The sequence below is a fragment of the Siphateles boraxobius genome, unplaced genomic scaffold, assembly GCF_051911475.1.
Source record: "Siphateles boraxobius isolate OS27281-9 unplaced genomic scaffold, OSU_SipBor_1 9, whole genome shotgun sequence".
NCBI classification, from domain to species: domain Eukaryota; kingdom Metazoa; phylum Chordata; class Actinopteri; order Cypriniformes; family Leuciscidae; genus Siphateles; species Siphateles boraxobius.
In genome coordinates this window covers 3,434,950-3,457,345 of record NW_027509219.1, presented here as the reverse complement: position 1 = coordinate 3,457,345, position 22,396 = coordinate 3,434,950, and the positions used below count along the sequence as shown (strand labels likewise).

General features: G+C 39.1%; 1 protein-coding gene across 1 annotated transcript; it reads left to right on the top strand.

Annotated features, from left to right (window-relative positions):
- Positions 1 to 12,456: 12,456 nt before the first annotated feature.
- On the top strand, positions 12,457 to 14,716 carry LOC143732613 (serine/threonine-protein kinase pim-2-like). The gene is made up of 6 exons (XM_077223889.1): positions 12,457 to 12,925; positions 13,160 to 13,254; positions 13,390 to 13,440; positions 13,845 to 14,223; positions 14,321 to 14,494; positions 14,610 to 14,716. Exons 1-6 carry the CDS (start codon positions 12,457 to 12,459, stop codon positions 14,714 to 14,716), a joined length of 1,275 nt encoding a protein of 424 aa, XP_077080004.1.
- Positions 14,717 to 22,396: the final 7,680 nt, after the last annotated feature.

The window sequence follows — 22,396 nt, the reverse complement described above, 5'->3', positions numbered from 1 at the left end:
CTTTCTTTCTTTCTTTCTAACTAATCTTTCTTCTTTCTTTCTTTCTTTCTTTCTTTCTAACTATTCTTTCTTCTTTCTTTCTTTCTTTCTTTCTAACTAATCTTTCTTCTTTCTTTCTAACTAATCTTTCTTTCTTTCTTTCTAACTAATCTTTCTTCTTTCTTTCTTTCTAACTAATCTTTCTTCTTTCTTTCTTTCTTTCTTTCTTTCTTTCTTTCTTTCTTTCTAACTAATCTTTCTTCTTTCTTTCTTTCTTTCTAACTAATCTTTCTTCTTTCTTTCTTTCTTTCTAACTAATCTTTCTTCTTTCTTTCTTTCTTTCTTTCTTTCTTTCTTTCTTTCTTTCTTTCTTTTTCTTTCTTTCTTTTTCTTTCTTTCTAACTAATCTTTCTTCTTTCTTTCTTTCTTTCTTTCTTTCTTTCTTTCTAACTAATCTTTCTTCTTTCTTTCTTTCTTTCTAACTAATCTTTCTTCTTTCTTTCTTTCTTTCTAACTAATCTTTCTTTCTTTCTTTCTAACTAATCTTTCTTCTTTCTTTCTTTCTTTCTAACTAATCTTTCTTCTTTCTTTCTTTCTTTCTTTCTTTCTTTCTTTCTAACTAATCTTTCTTCTTTCTTTCTAACTAATCTTTCTTCTTTATTTCTAACTAATCTTTCTTCTTTCTTTCTTTCTTTCTTTCTTTCTTTCTTTCTTTCTAACTAATCTTTCTTCTTTCTTTCTTTCTTTCTTTCTTACTAATCTTTCTTCTTTCTTTCTTTCTTTCTTTCTTTCTAACTAATCTTTCTTCTTTCTTTCTTTCTTTCTAACTAATCTTTCTTTTTTCTTTCTTTCTTTCTTTCTTTCTTTCTTTCTTTCTAACTAATCTTTCTTTCTTTCTTTCTTTCTTTCTTTTTCTTTCTTTCTTTCTAACTAATCTTTCTTCTTTCTTTCTTTCTTTCTTTCTAACTAATCTTTCTTCTTTCTTTCTTTCTTTCTTTCTTTCTAACTAATCTTTCTTCTTTCTTTCTTTCTTTCTTTCTAACTAATCTTTCTTCTTTCTTTCTAACTAATCTGTCTTTCTTTCTTTCTAACTAATCTTTCTTCTTTCTTTCTTTCTAACTAATCTTTCTTCTTTCTTTCTTTCTAACTAATCTTTCTTCTTTCTTTCTTTCTTTCTAACTAATCTTTCTTCTTTCTTTCTTTCTTTCTAACTAATCTTTCTTCTTTCTTTCTTTCTTTCTTTCTTTCTTTTTCTTTCTTTCTTTTTCTTTCTTTCTAACTAATCTTTCTTCTTTCTTTCTTTCTTTCTTTCTTTCTTTCTTTCTTTCTTTCTTTCTTTCTTTCTAACTAATCTTTCTTCTTTCTTTCTTTTTTTCTTTCTAACTAATCTTTCTTCTTTCTTTCTTTCTTTCTAACTAATCTTTCTTCTTTCTTTCTTTCTTTCTAACTAATCTTTCTTCTTTCTTTCTTTCTTTCTTTCTTTCTTTCTTTTTCTGTCTTTCTTTTTCTTTCTTTCTAACTAATCTTTCTTCTTTCTTTCTTTCTTTCTTTCTTTCTTTCTTTCTTTCTTTCTAACTAATCTTTCTTCTTTCTTTCTTTCTTTCTTTCTAACTAATCTTTCTTCTTTCTTTCTTTCTTTCTAACTAATCTTTCTTTCTTTCTTTCTAACTAATCTTTCTTCTTTCTTTCTTTCTAACTAATCTTTCTTCTTTCTTTCTTTCTTTCTTTCTTTCTAACTAATCTTTCTTCTTTCTTTCTAACTAATCTTTCTTCTTTCTTTCTAACTAATCTTTCTTCTTTCTTTCTTTCTTTCTTTCTAACTAATCTTTCTTCTTTCTTTCTTTCTTTCTTTTTCTTTCTTTCTTTCTTTCTAACTAATCTTTCTTCTTTCTTTCTTTCTTTCTAACTAATCTTTCTTCTTTCTTTCTTTCTAACTATTCTTTCTTCTTTCTTTCTTTCTTTCTTTCTTTCTTTCTAACTAATCTTTCTTTCTAACTAATTCTTTCTTTCTTTCTAACTAATCTTTCTTCTTTCTTTCTTTCTTTCTAACTAATCTTTCTTCTTTCTTTCTTTCTTTCTTTCTTTTTCTTTCTTTCTTTCTTTCTTTCTTTCTAACTAATATTTCTTCTTTCTTTCTTTCTTTCTTTCTTTCTAACTAATATTTCTTCTTTCTTTCTTTCTTTCTTTCTTTCTTTCTTTCTAACTAATATTTCTTCTTTCTTTCTAACTAATATTTCTTCTTTCTTTCTTTCTAACTAATCTTTCTTTCTTTCTTTCTTTCTAACTAATCTTTCTTTCTTTCTTTCTAACTAATCTTTCTTCTTTCTTTCTTTCTTTCTTTCTTTCTAACTAATCTTTCTTCTTTCTTTCTTTCTTTCTTTCTAACTAATCTTTCTTCTTTCTTTCTTTCTTTCTTTCTTTCTTTCTTTCTTTCTAACTAATCTTTCTAACTAATTATTTCTTTCTTTCTTTCTAACTAATCTTTCTTCTTTCTTTCTTTCTTTCTTTCTTTCTTTCTAACTAATCTTTCTTTCTAACTAATTCTTTCTAACTAATCTTTCTTCTTTCTTTCTTTCTTTCTTTCTTTCTAACTAATATTTCTTTCTTTCTTTCTTTCTTTCTAACTGATATTTCTTCTTTCTTTCTTTCTAACTAATCTTTCTTTCTTTCTTTCTTTCTAACTAATCTTTCTTCTTTCTTTCTAACTAATCTTTCTTCTTTCTTTCTTTCTTTCTTTCTTTTTTACTTTTTCTTTCTTTCTTTCTAACTAATCTTTCTTCTTTCTTTCTTTCTTTCTTTCTAACTAATCTTTCTTCTTTCTTTCTTTCTAACTAATCTTTCTTCTTTCTTTCTTTCTTTCTTTCTTTCTTGAACACCCTAGCAACCACCCAAAATACCTTAAACACCCTAGCAACCATCCTAAATAGCGTAGAACACCCTAGCAACTGCCTAGCAACCACCCAGAACACCCTAGCAACCACCCAAAATACCTTAAATCACCCTAGCAACACCATAGCAACCACCCAAAATACCATAGAACACCCTAGCAACACCATAGCAACCACACAGCACACCCTAGCAACCACCCATAACACCCTAACAACCACCCAAAATACCTTAAAACACCCTAGCAACACCCTAGCAACCATCCTAAATAGCATATAACACCCTAGCAACACCATAGCAACCACCCAGAACACCCTAGCAACCACCCCAAATACCTTAAAACACCCTAGCAACACCCTAGCAACCATCCTAAATAGCGTATAACACCCTAGCAACACCATAGCAACCACCCAGAACACCCTAGCAACCACCCCAAATACCTTAAAACACCCTAGCAACACCATAGCAACCACCCAAAATACCCTAGAACATCATAGCAACTGCCTAGCAACCACCCAGAACACCCTAGCAGCCACCCAAAATACCTTAAAACACCCTAACAACACCATAGCAACCACCCAAAATACCTTACAACACCTTAGCAACACCATAGCAACCACCCAGAACACCCTAGCAACCACCCAGAACACCCTAGCAACTAATATAAACTTCAAACTACTTTGAAATTCAAACTAAATTTAAACTTCAAACTACTTTAAACTTTAAACTAATTTAAACTTCTAACTACTTTTAACTTTAAACTAATTTAAACTTATTTAAACTTTAAACTAATTAAAACTATAAACTAATTTAAACTTCAATTTACTTTAAACTTCAAACTAATTTACATTTTAAACTAATTTACATATTAAACTAATGTAAACTTCAAACTACTTTAAACTTCTTTAAACTTTCTGTTCCAAACTTTCACAAGCCAACTTAAAGTTTGTCTCGACGAACTTTTTCTAGTTGTGCATGCTACCTTATATTTTCCAGTTGTTATTTTACTTTAATAAAATTGAGATATGTCATGCATGGGATTGGTACCATAAGGTTTAACCAAAATCTAAATGTAGATATCAGCAATGTTATTTTGTGTGAAGTTAACATAATATTTGCAAGCCTCCAAGCTTGGTAGCAAATCTACGCATGATTCCATGGTAAACCAGAGATATTGCATTAGTTGTTTTCCAGATTCTTGTCATTTATTGTACATGCTACCTTATATTTTTTAGTTTTCAGCTCAGCAACCTCGGTTTTGCATATTCTAAACTAGCTAGCTCTGGCTGCTAACGTACATTCCCAGAGTTAGCAAACGTTAGTCTGTTAACATGAATATTTACAAGCCTCCTCCAAGCACAAACATCACATACCTGTTGCATTTCACCATCCACTTATTTAGCTGCTGTCGCATCCCTTGACATGCCATCTCCTTTAACCTCCCTCTTTTTCTATTTTTAGCCCCCGACCGCTTTTTTGCTTCATTCATCTTTTTCGAGTTTCAACGATAACGCACTCCTGTGCTGCTCACTCAGCGCTCACGCGCGCGCCCCCGCCCGCTCGCGATATTACCCTTCTATGTCAAAATAAATTCTATGATGGAATATTATAAGGGCGCCGGCGCCTACTCTAGCCTGTTAATCCTTTAAAATTTATATAACTTTTTTTTTTATATTTAACTTGTATAACTTTTATATAAATGTAGGCTATATAACTTATAAAAAAATAGATTTTTTTTTAACCATCGCTTTGGCGCCCCCATGCGGCGCCCCTATGCGCCGCATATAGCGCATACCCACTTTTTGCGCCACTGTGCGCACGCACTCACTTATACACATACTACATACATCACACACTCAACCTCACTCACTCATTCATTCACACATACATGGCCTACATGCGCGCGCGTACAGACACACACGCACTCACTCACATAAATATTAACACACACTCAAACTCACTCACTCTCGTTCATTCACACATACTGTACATGGCCTACATATGCGCACGCACACACACACACAGACAGAGAGACTCACTCACACACCAGCACGCACTCACTCATACACATACATACATAATCACACAAACAATTTGCTCTATAGCGAAGGAAAACTTAATGAATGATTAGCTACCTTAATGCTATTTTCAGTACTCACTGGGTTGCTGAAGTGTTTCTGCTATCCTTCGCCAGCATTTTTCTTTTTGCATTCTGTCATGGTACTCCCTCGATGACACATCATATAGGCAGGAGTACTGTTGCCACAGCTCCACGAACCTTTCCTCCATGGCATAACTCCACCTAGTAGCACCATCGTTTCTCTTTCGTTTTGCCATTTTTGAAAGTTGTGTACAGAAAAGCTTCTGTGCTCCTATTGGTCAACCTCATACATGTGACGGAACCCGTCGTGGACGACCGTTAAAAAAAATGAAACATGCTAGTCTTTTTGTCGTGATGTCGTGAAGCATCGCAGACGCGATGTAGGTTGTCGCCCACTATGACACACTATACGAGATGATAAGATCGAATCTTGCGTCCCGACGCCCGTTGTCGTTTACGAATCCCCACGACACCCTACGTCTAACGGATCATGCCAAAATCGGGCTAAAATCGTGTAATCTGAACCAGGCATAATTCATCCATAAGGTGTTCTATCGGGTTAAGCTCAGGCCAGTCAAGTTCCTTCACACCAAACTCGCTCATCCATGTCTTTATGGACCTTGCTTTGTGCACTTGTGTACAGTCATGTTGGAACAGGAAGGGGCCATCCCCAAATTGTTCCCACAAAGTTGGGAGCATGATATTGTCCAAAATGTCGTGGTATGCTGAAGCATTTATTCGCAACTTTATACGTGGCACAATGCAGTCAGGCAAGTACCGTTCTCCTCTCAACCGTCAAACCCAGACTCGTCTATCGGATTGCCAGAAAGATTAGCGTGATTCATCACTCCAGAGTTTATGTCTTCACTGCTCTAGAGTCCAGTGGCGGCGTGCTTTACTCCACTGCATCCCACGATTTGCGTTGCACTTGGTGATGTTAGGCTTGGATGCAGCTGTTCGGCCATGGAAACCCATTCCATGAAGCTCCCTACGCACAGTTCTTGAGCTAATCTGAAGGCCACACTAAGTTTGGAGGTCTGAAGCTATTGACTGCAGAAAGTTGGTGATTTCTGCACACTGTGTGCCTCAGCATACGCTGACCCCGCTCTGTGATTTCACGTGGCCTACCATTTTGTGGCTAAGTTGCTGTTGTTCCCAATTGCTTCCACTTTGTTAGGAAATTTCACAAATGGACTTATTGCACAGGTGGCAACCTATCACGGTACCACACTTGAATTCACTGAGCTCCTGAGAGCGACCCATTCTTTCACAAATGTTTGTAGAAGCGTCTGCATGCCTAGGTGCTTGATTTTTTACAACTGTGGCCATGGAAGTGATTGGAACACCTGAATTCAATGATTTGGAGGGGTGTCCCAATACTTTTGGCAATATGATGGATGCAATTACAGGCCAAAGCACAGCTTACATGCACTTTGCAAATGAAGAAAACAATATTTATGAAACTAGATATTTATAATTAACTGTTATAAAAATCAAAGCAGCTATTACATGTTACATGCTTATTTAAAAAATATTTTTAATTATATTGTAGCAATATGTTCAACAAACTTTAATCCAAAAATCATTTTAACCACAAAACGCAAGTAAAGCGGCAGCCCCTAATGGACTGCTGCATAAATTAGAACTACTGTAATCAGAATCAGAATCAGAAAGGGCTTTATTCCCAAGTGTGCTTGCACACACAAGGAATTTTCCTTGGTACTAAGGCTTCCAGTGCACATATACAAATACAGATACAACAAGTAATAGTAATACAAATAGTAATACAAATTCTACAAATAAAATTATAAAAAATATGTAAATACTATAAAAATATATGGTCACAGTTGGGTTTTGTCAGAATAAACATTTACAGATAATGAACATATTTACAGTATTTTGTATAGTATGAATAAATATAAATATAAATATCACCTGAATTTTTAAGATATTGCACTAAACAGTGGGAGTATTGCACTTACAGGCATATGCCTTGGGAGATATGTTAACTGTTCAGAAGGGAGATGGCCTGTGGGAAGAAACTGTTCCTGTGCCGAGATGTTCTTGTGGCCAGTGATCTGAGTCGCCGTCTTGACGGTAACAGTTCAAACAGGTGGTGTCCAGGGTGAGTGGAGTCTGTGAGGATTTTACCTGCTCTCTTCCTCACTCTGGAAGAGTACAGGTCCTGGAGGGATGGCAGGGGGGCACCAATAATCCTCTCCGCAGTCCGGACTGTCCGTTGTAGTCTCCTGATGTCTGATTTGGTAGCTGAACCAAACCAGACAGTGATGGAAGTGCATAAGACAGACTCAATGACGGCTGAGTAGAACTGAATCAGCAGCTTCTGTGGCAAGTTGAACTTCCTCAGCTGGCGAAGGAAGTACAGTCTCTGCTGGGCCTTTTTCACAGTGGAGTCAATGTGATTGTCCCACTTCAGGTCCTGAGAGATGATAGTGCCCAGGAACCTGAATGACTCCACTGCTTCCACAGTGCTGTTCATGATGGTGAGTGGGGGGATTTTTTGGAAATTTTGCATTTCCATTTACAGTACAGAAGCCCCTAAGAGACACTTGGGTTCTACCTAAAAATGCATGAATGTCATTGCATTAGATAACAAAACATCAAACCAGCTGGAATCTGCAAACATATGATGCGAGTGCTTTACTCAGAACTAGTGTTAGTTATCTTTTTTTTTCTGAACAGGAAGGGAGTTTAGGATAAGATGTGTTATCAGTAACACGTTACTGGCACGTGATAATATATTTAGAAAGGGTCCAACTAACAAACCCACGGCTCCCTGAGTAGCAAATGTTAAAGGGATAGTTCACCCAAAAATGAAAATTCTGTCAGTATTTACTCACCCTCATGTTGTTCCAACCTCGTAAGACCTTTGTTCATCTTCGGAACACGAATTAAGATACACTCACTTAAAGGATTATTAGGAACACCATACTAATACTGTGTTTGACCCCCTTTCGCCTTCAGAACTGCCTTAATTCTACGTGGCATTGATTCAGCAAGGTGCTGAAAGCATTCTTTAGAAATGTTGGCCCATATTGATAGGATAGGATCTTGCAGTTGATGGAGATTTGTGGGATGCACATCCAGGGCACGAAGCTCCCGTTCCACCACATCCCAAAGATGCTCTATTGGGTTGAGATCTGGTGACTGTGGGGGCCATTTTAGTACAGTGAACTCATTGTCATGTTCAAGAAACCAATTTGAAATGATTCGAGCTTTGTGACATGGTGCATTATCCTGCTGGAAGAAGCCATCAGAGGATGGGTACATGGTGGCCATAAAGGGATGGACATGGTCAGAAACAATGCTCAGGTAGGCCATGGCATTTAAACGATGCCCAATTGGCACTAAGGGGCCTAAAGTGTGCCAAGAAAACATCCCCCACACCATTACACCATCACCACCAGCAGCCTGCACAGTGGTAACAAGGCATGATGGATCCAAGTTCTCATTCTGTTTACGCCAAATTCTGACTCTACCATCTGAATTAGAGTTCTCAACGGGCCGGGTCGGCCTGACAAACCCGACGGGACCCGCGGGTTCAGGTTGAAAATATAAGCAAATGACTCGGGTCGGGTTGGACCTCGGGCTAAATCTTTTCCGCTCAGTGAAAAAAAAAAAAATTTATTAATCATCGCTGCTGCTCACCGTAAAGAAAGTCTGGCTGCTGCGTGCAACTTGCATCACGGGGGCAGACCTGACGCCGCTGCGTGCACGCCTTTACCCTGGAGAAGAAGATGGAGTTGGTGAATAGTAAACTTGCCGCAGGTGAATTCACCGTCACTAGCCTACTACAGGAGTGGGAAAAATCAGAGGTCTGGAATGTGTTTGGAGTGGTGCTGGATTCTGATGGAAATTCTACAGGTTATGTGCAATGCTCAAAATGCAAGGTGCTGATGAAATATGACAGCAAAAAAACAGGGTTGTCCAGAAGATTTTTATTCGAGGCATATTTAGTAGGCTATATCGCCTATTTATATATTTAAAGTTTGTTTAAGTTGTTTGTATTGTTTGTAGGCTATTGTTAAAAGACGTGAACATTAAAGGTTGATTTGAATTCCCGTTTGCTGGTCATGATAATACGTGTATGAGAAAAAAAGAAGAAAAAAAAGAAAATCGGCGTCGGGCCGCGGGCCGGGTTCGGGCAGATAATTCATGTTGATGTGTCGGGTTACATCGGGTCCGGGTTTTAAAAGCCATGGGCCGGGTCGGGTTGTAATTTTCAGGCCCGCTGAGAATTCTAATCTGAATGTCTCAACAGAAATCGAGACTCATCAGACCAGTCAACATTTTTCCAGTCTTCAACTGTCCAATTTTGGTGAGCTCTTGCAAATTGTAGCCTCTTTTTCCTATATGTAGTGGAGATGAGTGGTACCCGGTGGGGTCTTCTGCTGTTGTAGCCCATCTGCCTCAAGGTTGTGCGTGTTGTGGCTTCACAAATGCTTTGCTGCATACCTCAGTTGTAACGAATGGTTATTTCAGTCAAAGTTGCTCTTCTATCAGCTTGAATCAGTCGTCCCATTCTCCTCTGACCTCTAGCATCAACAAGGCATTTTCGCCCACAGGACTGCCGCATACTGGATGTTTTTCCCTTTTCACACCATTCTTTGTAAACCCTAGAAATGGTTGTGTGTGAAAATCCCAGTAACTGAGCAGATTGTGAAATACTCAGACCGGCCCGTCTGGCACCAACAACCATGCCACGCTCAAAATTGCTTAAATCACCTTTCTTTCCCATTCTGACATTCAGTTTGGATTTCAGGAGATTGTCTTGACCAGGACCACACCCCTAAATGCATTGAAGCAACTGCCATGCGATTGGTTGATTAGACAATTGCATTAATGAGAAATTGAACAGGTGTTCCTAATAATCCTTTAGGTGAGTGTATTTTTGATGAAATCTGAGAGCTGGATCACTCCTCCATAGGCTTCTAAGGGATTGAAACTTGCCAGCCCAGAAAAGTTATTAAAGATATCGTTAAAATAGTCCAAGTGACTACAGTGGCTCAATCTTAAGTTTATCAAGCGACTAGAATACTTTTTTTTTTCTCGGGGGAGCATGCCCCCGAACCCCCCTAACTACCTCACATTTAAATGCACATTGCTTTGGGGGTGGGGGGTAATGTGGGCTGATGTGGCTACAATGCCAGCCCAGGGCTCAATTTTTGGCACAGTGTTCAGCAATTTTAACATAGTATCGTCATCATATCAGTGTTGATGGACCAAAATAAAACCATTAAAATATCAAGTAAATACGTATTGTGATGTGGTGCCACATTCTTGTCCAAAAAAGTATTGCTATACCACGATACTCAATATGTTGTCCCACGGTGAGTAATTTTTCCCTGTTGCACCTACACAAAATTTGACCCACAAAGCAAAATTTTGTCTGGCCCACCTCTGGGCCTCACCCTTGCTTCAATTCTGGCCCAGTTCTGGCTGGGTCCCCGGCCCAAAACTGACCCAACACACTGAAAACGGACTCAAACAACTTCCTCTGGCCCAGATGTGGCACACACCCTGAAAATTGACTCTTATTTATTGATATGGCCCAGGTCTGACCCAAGCACTATAAAATGAATATGGCCCAGGCCCAGTAAAACAGATCTGGCAGAGGGGCGGCTTGGTCCCCGGGCCAGATGTCGCCCAGAAACTGGCACACAGTGAAAAACAAATTCAACCATTTAAGGGTTTTTATTATAAAATTAACAAATACACTTTAATATAAACATGTATTAACAATGAACAAAATACACTATATATTAACATTTATTAACAATCCAATTTTAAACCACAAAATAACAAGTAAATGATTTACTGTATATGATTAAAAAACATACTTCTCTTTCACACACAAACTTTTTCACTCTCTTTAACACTAAATTAATTACTTTGGGGGGGGGGGGGGATAAATAAGGAATATCAACCAACATAATAAATTGACTTCATCAAACAGTTAACATGAGCTGAAGTACATACATCAACTTGGTAAGATACAAACACATGAAACGTGATGAAAGCATGCATCGAGTCTGTTTGCTACACTCACTCACTCCATGCGGAGGTACATAACAATGAACGCCCCCTGCTGGAGATGGGCGGAGCAGCGTCTTTACGTACTCTCCTGCTTTGTAAGCGCGCTAACTGATATTTTGTCAGTTTTACCATTTTTAACCATGTGTGACTGAATGGACTCAAAAAACTGTTAGGGTATAACTTGCAATTAATTAATTAATTAATTAATTAACCCTTATTTATTTTCGACAACAGCCTGGTAGGAGAGAGTTAAAATCTAGTCACATGTGATGATTAGTCGGTGCACATGACAAACAGGCATCAATGAATTATGATATATTTTAAAATATGAAATATGTAGATTTTTAATTGAATCGACAGTCGACACACTACCTTTGATTATTGAAAAAAAAGGATAAAAATTGTTTGGTTTATTTCTTCCTGCCGTCGATTACTCAACGAAAGTACCATATTTGGCTCGAGAGCATCAGCTCCCGAGCAGACTGGAATATCTACGTTTACAATAGTGCATTTTCGTTTTAAAACGCATACATTTTGGTACGGTTAAGCCTGCCGTCCACACTACTCCGGAGTTTTAATGGCGTGATTATTCACGCCATTAAAACTCCTCCTGCAAGGAGGGGGACGTCGCATTTTTTGAAGTAATTAATTAAAGTCATAGCCCGTTGTCAATGGCGAGAGAGGCGCTGAACAGACGCAGGTATACATTTCTCCCTCTCAATAATTAATTCAAATAAACGCTATAATTCATTTATTCAAATAAATTGTAATCTTATGCACTACTTTATCTCTGTGTCTCGTTCAAATCAGGCAGAATGCTAGATCTAACAAGACATAAACTGACGAAAATAGCCGTCAGTTTTACCCTTCCAGTAAAATATTTCACTGCAAACATCAATAACAGCTGAGCTGGCTGCAGTTGTCAATGCTGGCAAATTACCCAAATGACCATCCTATGTATGCACTTCGCGGAGGCAACGACCCTCCAGTTTGCATCGGGCGGTTCTTTGCCTCCATGTCGTGCATTAAAATAGTTTAATGCCCAGCTAGACGTGGATTATCCCTTACATAACTTTATAAGGATATACATTTTCTTCCAAAACAATAGCAGTTATCGTTTGCATGTCTCTGTGTTTATAAAAACGTTCGAAAAAATCCCTTGGCAACCGGCCAACGCGTGTCACTACTTGTGACGTCACAATGGAACTCCGGTCAGGTTGTAGAGTAGTTCAGTTGGTTTCTGGTAGTAGGCTACAAGTGATCTGATTCGTATTTCTGTTACATCTGGTGAAAAATTGCTCCAATTGTATTATATCTCTCTATCTGTATTTTATCTCTTGATTTTTAGTATTTCATTCGATCTGTGCTATTTAAGTTCAGTCAACTTGTGTTAAGTTAGTGGCAGACAGAACATCAGAAAGACATCTGGAGCAATGGGGCAGTGCATATCTCACAACTACATTGTAGAGGAAGATGCTGCTGCATCTATGTCACCAAGGCCTGTCCCAGAGAGAGTAGAAAAGAAGAAAGGGAGGTTCTTTAGATGGGCTTTTTCTTGGAAATCCAAGAAAACTTTGACCGAAGCCCAACAGAGTCTGTGCAGAAATGACAGCAGCCAACAGCCTGAGAGATGCGCTGATGGTGAAGTTGAACAGAACAGAGACATAGACAACAATTCAGTGTACAGCTGGCACACCTGTGTTTCTTCTCTCACCGCTGAGCAGGATGCTGATAAAGACATTCCCAGGCAAGAGCAAAGGGGCATCAGCCCTCATAACAGCAGTCCTTCTCTGACTGTGCCATCTATGACTGAGGAGAACAAAAGCTCAGCTCCGAAATCGGAGGACATTTCTTGGAAGAATGAGGAAGAAATTATCCATTTAAGTTTAAAGGGAAAGACAGGTCAGTTTATATCATTAGCCCCAACATGACTCATAAAATGTGCAAAAAGTACCTCTTTTAACATCTTTTTCTGGACATTGTCATTCTTATCCAAATGAAAATGTGAACTGAAGATGGTTTTTGGTTGTGTGAGGCCCTAACACCACAATAATGTGTCCATTCTAAAGCGATCTTGAATCAGCATTTTTTGTGGTTTATACTGTAAATGTACTACGTTCCCCCTTTTTTTAACAGTGGACATCTTGCAGCACTATGAAATTACGAAAATGCTGGGTCGAGGATCATATGGAAATGTCCACGAAGGGATCCGTTTGTCTGATTCACGAAAGGTTGTATTTTGTACTCTTGGAATTTAAATTAATTAAAAGTTACATCAAGGTTCATTACTGGAATCATGTGACTTCTGCACATATAGTTAATTAATTGTAACACATTCTTACAAAAATGTTTCTCTTGGAAAACAGGTGGCACTCAAACGTGTGGAGAAGACCGAATCCATGGAAGATGTCCGTATTGTAAGTAAGCAGTTCCTCTCTTCGTTTTCATACTTTCAGAGTATACAGTCACATTAGCAATAGGACATTTTAACAAAATTTTGCATTTAAAAGGTCCATTGTCAATAGCGAATTAACTTTTGAACTAAGCAGCTTTCTGTTGGTCAGCATGGTGAATTCATGTGAGGGTGAATCATGCAAATATTCCCATTATAATTACTGATTTTTTATTTTATTTTAATTTTTTTTGCCGATCGACAGTAAAAGTGACAGTGAAACTTCAGTATTTATTTCCAATATTTCAATTACAAGTCTTCAAACCTACTTGCCCAAATGCAGGACATAATTCTGTTGTAGTAATTCATTTAAATTAAACTATGTCCCCTAATTATCTCACTTTCGTATAACTATTCTTTCTCCTGTAGGGTCTATTTGGCAAATCCCTTCCAAATGAGGTCGCTATGATGGTTCTTGTGAACAAAGGTCCCAGCGTTCCTCAAATAATAAAGCTGCTTGACTGGTACGAGACACCAGAGGAATACATACTGGTCTTAGAGCGGCCCACGCCATGTGTAGATCTGCGGCAGTTTTTACGGGAAAATGGTGGCAGAATCAAAGAATCGACGGCACGAGCTGTGATGCGTCAGGTTGTCACTGCTGCAAGAATATGCAGTGAAAAGGGCGTCTTCCACAGCGACATCAAGCTGGAAAACCTGCTCATCAATCAAAACACCTTGCAGGTCAAATTAATAGACTTCGGTTGTAGCAGACGCTTGAAGAAGTCTCCTTATTCGAAATTCAGAGGTACGTATTATTACACAAATCTATGGTGAATAAATAGACAAAAAGCTATGGAATTACAAAATCATTGCAATGGTCGAAAACTTGTTCTTTCTTCCAGGCACAAGAGTTTATGCTCCCCCTGAGTGTGTCAGCCATCAAAGTTATCATGGCAAGCCTGCAACAGTGTATTCTTTAGGTGTACTGATGTTCAAGATGCTCTCTGGGCAGTCCCCTGGCAAGAACCTCCTTCAGATGATTGCTGAGCCCTGGTTCACAGAAGACATTTCCAAAGGTGAGAGCTTGTGGACGGGTCATACAGGAACTTTATTACTGCTTAAAATAATATGATCAGTTACACAAAGTATAACACTTACAAAAATAACCGGACATCTCTCTCCTCTTCACAGAATGCAGAGATCTGATCTCTTCATGCATGGAAATGGATCCAGCCAAGCGGATTGATTTGGAAAAGATCCTCCTACATGACTGGTTCCAGGTATTGGTTCTTACCTAAAAATGTTTGAAAACAAGATACCGTCATGAGAGGCAGAACGAGAAACAGAAGAAACCCAGAGAGCAGGTAAAGAAAAAACATTATGTGCCTAAAAGATTAAGTAAGGAAAGGAAGTAGGCAAAAGTTTTGGGACGTCTGCCTTTACATGCACATGAACTTTAATTACATCCCATTCTGAGCTTCAACTCCGTAAGGGTTTCCGCAAGGTTAGGAGTGTGTTTATGGGATTTTTTGACCATTCTTCTAGAAGCGCATTTGTGAGGTCAGGCACTGATGTTGGACGAGAAGGCCTGGCTCGCAGTCTCCACTCTAATGCCTGGTTCAGATTACACAAATTTTTTTTGTCTGTTAGGATAGTCACTGTGTCAGATTACGCGATTTTGACTCCTAAAATCTTGTCGTGGACAAGAAACATTTCAGACTACACGTTGCTTCCTGACCAGTCATCGCGTGGCGTCTTTAACGACGCGCGTGATGTCATCGAGAAGGCGAAACTAGTAGCGAGTGACTTCCGGAAACGAACGTAAACAAACAATGGATGAAGCGGTGAGTGCTGTATTGGCTGTCCTGTGTTCAGAAAAACGTTAAAAAAAATAAAGAAACCCGACAATGGACACGTTCCTGGATTGCTCGAAGAGGACAGTATGGGCTGTCAATCCTCCAAAGAGAACTTGAGGTAAAATATTGTTTTCTTATATATTTTTACTTTAGCCAGTTGTACAAGTAATAATAATGCTAGCTTGCCACAACGATAACAGATTCCAAAAACAGACTGTTAAAAAATTTAATTGTTCACCAATGTAATTAAATACTTCTAAAGTTCAGAAGTAAACATTTTTCGTTATGCAGTCACATGGGGTAATTTAGCCTTTAACATAACATATCAGTTCAATGGTTTAATGCCTTTGATTGATTCATAACACCATCATCTATAGGCTTAATCTTAATTATAAAATTGCAATACCATTATACGCAAAAATATTATTATTGAGAGTGAAAAAAAACCTCTTTCCCTTAATGTCTTTAAAGTCACCAACTGTACACAAATAAATATTTAAAGACATTAAGGGAAGGAGTTTTTTTTTCACTCTCACTAATAATATTTTGCGTTGTAAACTATACTAGTATACAAAATGTAAACTATGCTATCGACCAACTCGAATCTATTAAATTATTACAAACACTAACATCATCGTAAAGCTGCTTTGAAATGATATGTATTGTGAAAAGCACATACATTTTAATTGGGGGTGATTATTTTTCGCCTTTGTAAACCAAACAACCACACCATGTTTTTTTTCCTATTTACGCTGTAGGACAGTGACAGGAAGGGTTTTCGTGATCTGCTTAGGATGGATGTGGAGGATTTCAGCTACTTGCTTGGCAAAGTCACACCATTTATCCAAAGAAGGGACACAAAACTGAGAAGAGCAATCAGTGCAAGAATTTATGCTCTTGCGAGTCACTTACGCTAAGATTCCTTGCTACCGGTAAAAAGTCCATTTAAAAAAAATCATATGACCTTCGTTTCACAGACAAAATGTAAGCTAGTCCCAGACTAAAATGCAAGTTTGAGATGTTTAAACTGACAGCAATAGCCTATGCACTTAAAATATGACTTAAAATATGTCAGTGACATTGTTTTGTCTCAAGATGCACACCAGTAATGTTTTTAAGGCAAGTTTAATAAGCTGCTCAGATGCCCTAATTAATTGAATGCCTAATATTTGCTTAATTAGCCATTTCTGTAAAACCAGGCCATGGTGTATTATACACCTTATACACATGCTCCTTTCCACAGGAGAGACGTTTAGATCTCTGAGCTTCCAGTACCGGATCGGCCGTTGTACCATCAGTGAGATAGTAATGGAGACTTGTCAAGCCTTGTATGGAGTCTTAAAGGATGATCATTTAAAGGTAAGTCATTTGATGTAAATAAAAGATAGATGTACGGTGGACACACAAAGAGAAGCCTTTAATGGAGAAGTCCCAAAACCAAGTGTTTTACCCGGAGAGCCAAAACCAGAGTAGATCATGGATAATTTTCTAAATTATAATTAGTGTACTTTAGAATTTTTTTTTAAGTATAGTATAACCTCTGTAAAAATGAGAGAACATGTATTTATACATGTATTAATTATATATGGTGTTTTTTCAGACTCCTACAACGGAGGCAGAGTGGAGAGAGGTGGCAATGGGATTTGAAAACAAATGGCAATTTCCTAATTGCTTAGGAGCCATAGATGGAAAGCACATCTACATCCAGCCACCTGCAAACTCTGGAAGTACTTACCACAACTACAAGTCCAGATTTTCTGTTGTACTCATGGCAGTAGTCAACGCAGATTACAGATTTATTTATGCAAATGTTGGCGTACAAGGAAGAGTGTCAGATGGAGGAATATTTGGCCAGTCAGACCTCCGAGCTTCCATGGACAGAGATCTGCTGAATGTCCCACCCCCAGAGCCACTACCAGGGAGTACCATATCTTTGCCCTATGCATTTGTTGGTAATGAAGCTTTCCCTCTCCGAATCGACCTGATGAAGCCATACCCCTTCCGAAATCTGGACCATGGGCAGCGAATATTCAACTACAGGCTATCAAGGGCAAGGCGTACAGTTGAAAACGCATTTGGCATTTTGGCCAATAGACTCTGTGTTTTTCTTTCCAACATTGCACTGGAGCCTGAGAAAGTGACAACAGTTACACTAGCTGCACTCTGTGTGCACAACTTCCTGAGGAAGAAGGCGTCAGATGTGCAGACCTGCCTTCAGCCTTTGCAGATGTAGAAGATGACAATCACAACATGGTTCCTGGAGCTTGGAGAAGGGATGGAGAACTCCCCTCTGTGGCAGCAAGCAGTGCACAGAATGCCACAACCGCCGCCAAAAATCAGAGAGACAATTTAAAGACATATTTTCTTTCACCTGCTGGATCTGTTTCCTGGCAGGAAAATATGATTCAAGCAACAACTGGTTAAATCTTTTCATATTGACCATTTTTGCAAGACGTTTAGAACACTCGTTCAGAAAGACTTCCTGTTTTTTTTTACACTATACAAATTAGTACAATATACAACCAACAGAAAGGTTGAAAACTTTAGTAAAATGTTAAGGGATAGTTCACCCAAAGAATTTATTCTGTCATTAATTACTCACCCTCATGTCGTTCCAAAGCTGTAAAACCTTCATTCATCTTAGGAACACAAATGAAGATACTTTTAAATATCTTAATTTGTGTTCCGAAGATGAACGAAGGGTTTGGAACGACATGAGGGTGAGTAATTACTGACAGAATAATTTTTTGGGTGAATTAACCATTTTAAAGACTTAATTATATATGTGTAATAAAAAAAATAGTAGAATGTGTAATGGTTAAAGAAGGTAATATGATTTGTGTTTTAAAAATGCACAAGATACATTTTCTTTGGTAAAATCTTTTATAGAAATCAAATAACACTTTTCTTGACTCATTTCATACGTCGTAAGTTTTGATCAAAGAGAAAATGACTTGCAAACATTAAACCTTTTAAAATGTAAAAATATTGCAAAACAGCTTAAACATAAACAGGATTCAAAGTGCCAAAAACAAACAGCATTTAAGACACATTGTGACTGCAGTCTAGCACCACCACACACAAAAAAAGGGATCAATACTTGAACTTACAACCCATTTATTTCCTGGTCATATGCCACTTCTACTGCCCTGAGGTAGCTCACTGGAGGGGTTACAGAGGGTACATGAATGGATGTATTTCAAGGTTGATTTAAATTTGTGTGTCCCTGCCAAGGTGTTTGGGGGCCAGGATGTAATGCTTATCTGGCCTCATTTTCATGTGCATTGTATAACATCATAAGGATGTTACGACGGAGTCTCGTCTTGGTCAGTGGGTCTTTAATTAGCTTAATCTCAGTAACTACCTGTTTGCCAAATGTTTGATCAACATCCGTACCGGCATTTACCAGTGTTTCAGATACATTTTTTAAAATGGTTACTTTCTCCATTTCAAGTTCATCTAATGATTTGTCTCGTAACTTTTTTGGGGGTTTGTAATGTACTCTTTCAGGAACCTGACGATGCTGGTGGGATGATGAGGCTTCAAGTAATGTATGTGGAGTTGATGGTCCAGATGTGTGGTGGGAGGTGGAGGTTGAGGTGGATGTGGATGTGGATGACTCGAAGACATCCTCCTCTGTCTCCTGATCTTCTCCACCCTCATCTGTGATGCTGTGTTCCAAGTCATCCAACTATGATAAAACAAGTTGTATGAAATATCAGGCATAACAAGTAATGGCACAATACATATTTGGAAGCATCTACTACAGAAAGCTCACAAATGTATTTAAAAGTTGGAAAGTACTGTAACAACCTTTACCCCAAACTTACATTCAGTGTAGATTGACACACGCGTTGTACAACAAAAGGCTGTAGAAACTGCAGGTTTTGTCCCAAATTGGGAGGGGTGTCCCAATACTTTTGGCAATATGATGGATGCAATTACAGGCCAAAGCACAGCTTACATGCACTTTGCAAATGAAGAAAACAATATTTATGAAACTAGATATTTATAATTAACTGTTATAAAAATCAAAGCAGCTATTACATGTTACATGCTTATTTAAAAAATATTTTTAATTATATTGTAGCAATATGTTCAACAAACTTTCATCTAAAAATCATTTTAACCACAAAACGCAGGTAAAACGGCAGCCCCTAATGGACTGCTGCATAAATTAGAACTACTGTAATCAGAATCAGAATCAGAAAGGGCTTTATTCCCAAGTGTGCTTGCACACACAAGGAATTTTCCTTGGTACTAAGGCTTCCAGTGCACATATACAAATACAGATACAACAAGTAATAGTAATACAAATAGTAATACAAATTCTACAAATAAAATTATAAAAAATATGAAAATACTATAAAAATATATGGTCACAGTTGGGTTTTGTCAGAATAAACATTTACAGATAATGAACATATTTACAGTATTTTGTATAGTATGAATAAATATAAATATCACCTGAATTTTTAAGATATTGCACTAAACAGTGGGAGTATTGCACTTACAGGCATATGCCTTGGGAGATATGTTAACTGTTCAGAAGGGAGATGGCCTGTGGGAAGAAACTGTTCCTGTGCCGAGATGTTCTTGTGGCCAGTGATCTGAGTCGCCGTCTTGACGGTAACAGTTCAAACAGGTGGTGTCCAGGGTGTGTGGAGTCTGTGAGGATTTTACCTGCTCTCTTCCTCACTCTGGAAGAGTACAGGTCCTGGAGGGATGGCAGGGGGCACCAATAATCCTCTCCGCAGTCCAGGCTGTCCGTTGTAGTCTCCTGATGTCTGATTTGGTTGCTGAACCAAACCAGACAGTGATGGAAGTGCATAAGACAGACTCAATGACGACTGAGTAGAACTGAATCAGCAGCTCCTGTGGCAAGTTGAACTTCCTCAGCTGGCGAAGGAAGTACAGTCTCTGCTGGGCCTTTTTCACAGTGGAGTCAATGTGATTGTCCCACTTCAGGTCCTGAGAGATGATAGTTCCCAGGAACCTGAATGACTCCACTGCTTCCACAGTGCTGTTCATGATGGTGATTGGGGGGAGTGTTGGGCTGTTCCTCCTGAAGTCCACGATCATCTCCACTGTTTTGAGCGTGTTCAGCTCAAGGTTGTTATAACTGTACCAGACAGCCAGCTGTTCAACCTCCAGTCTGTAAGCAATCGTCAGCCAGGTGTTCATTGTCCACAGATCGAGGGGATGGTGACTTGCAGTTGGTGATGTTCCTCAGGCCATTCCAGACTGATGATGGGTCGTTGGATGAAAACTGTTTTTTCAGTTTATCAGAGTAGTTCCTTTTAGCAACTCTGATCTCCTTTGTCAATCTGTTTCTGTTCTGATTATACAAGATTTTATCCCCACTTCTGTAAGCATCCTCTTTGGCATGACGAAGGTGTTTGAGTTTCCCAGTAAACCATGGTTTATCATTAGTGAATGATAAGAATGTCCTGGTAGGAATGCATGCATGCTCACAGAAACTTATATATGATGTTAAAGTATCTGTGAGCTCATCCAGATCGTTGGTAGCAGCTTCAAAAACAGTCCAATCAGTGCAATCAAAGCAGGCCTGTAGATTCTGCTCTGCTTCATTAGTCCATCTTTTTACAGTCCGTATTCCAGGTTTAGCTGATTTCAGTTTCTGCCTGTAGGTCGGTATGAGATGAACCAAACAGTGATCAGAGAGCCCCAAAGCTGCCCGTGGGACCGAGTGATACGCATTTCTTATTGTGGTGTAACAGTGGTCCAGTATATTACTGTCTCTGGTGAGACATGTAACGTGCTGTCTGTATTTTGGTAGTTCACGAGAAAGATTTGCTTTGTTAAAATCCCTAAGAATGATTAAAAGAGAGTCTGGGTACCTTTGTTCCGTTTCAGCTATTTGTTCAGCCAGCTGTTGTAGCGCCGTGTTCACGCACGTGTCTGGAGGGATGTAAACATTCACGAGAATGAAAGAGGAAAATTCCCGAGCTGAGTAGAAGGGTTTACAGTTTATGAAATGTGCCTCTAAATTAGGAGAGCACATCTTCTTCAGTGTTGTCACATCTGAACACCAACTTTCGTTAATGTAGAAACACAATCCACCACCTCTCGTTTTCCCCGTTTGCTCCGCGATGCGATCTGCTCAGAACAGCTGGAAGCCCGGCAGATGTATTGCGTTGTCCGGTATGGCTTCACTCAGCCAGGTTTCAGTAAAGCACAAAGCAGCAGAGTTTAAAAAATCCTTGTTAGTGTGGGTGAGGAGAAGAAGTTCATCCGTTTTGTTAGGAAGGGATCGGAGATTCGCGAGATGAATACTGGGGAGTGCAGGCCGCACTCGCGGAGTTTAACCAGCGCGCCGGCACGCTTCCCTCATTTGCGTCTGAACGCGCGTTTGAACAACACCGCTGCCCCTCCGACGAGAATGTCCAGCAAAACGTCAGAATAATCAAAAACTGTAGAAAAGGTTTCTGGTGTGTGTTTCCTAATGTCCAGTAGTTCGTCTTTGGTGAAACTGATAGGAAAAGAATGACTAAACGCAGAAACAAACAAACAAAAACAACACGATAGCTGGAGAGCTCCACACCGAGGCAGCCATCCGCGGCGCCATCTTAAACAACTTAAGATCCAGGCCTAGTCCTCTCTCGTCTTGCATTGTAGTCACACCTCCTTTTATCCTTCTGGAACTACTCTGTGTGACTCGAGACCGGTGTGGCACGCAGGTGACGCTCATTAGCACTTACGCCACCGGCCGTGCTCCGTTCCATGCTTGCCACATTCCCCCATTCCCACTCGAGTCCGTCACGGCGGCCACAGCACCTGTGGAGGAAAGGACAGACGAGGCGAGAGAAAAGGAGACGGAAGGATGAGGAGAGACAGAGATGAGAGTTATAGAGGGACATTCAGGCCTCCAGCTGGTTGAACTCCTCCACGATGCCTGCCGGTGGTGCTGGACACCCCTCGGTGAACGGCCCTCTGACTGCTCTGGCTTTAGGCACCCGGCAGCGACTCTCCTGTTCCCTGCTCCTCCTCATCATGGTGGGCGGCAGCAGGCTCCGGTCTCAGGCAAACGGCAACTCCACTCCCTGTCGGGCGGCAGCTGCCCCTCCACAACCCAGGCGAACGGCAGCGAGTTCCTCCAGT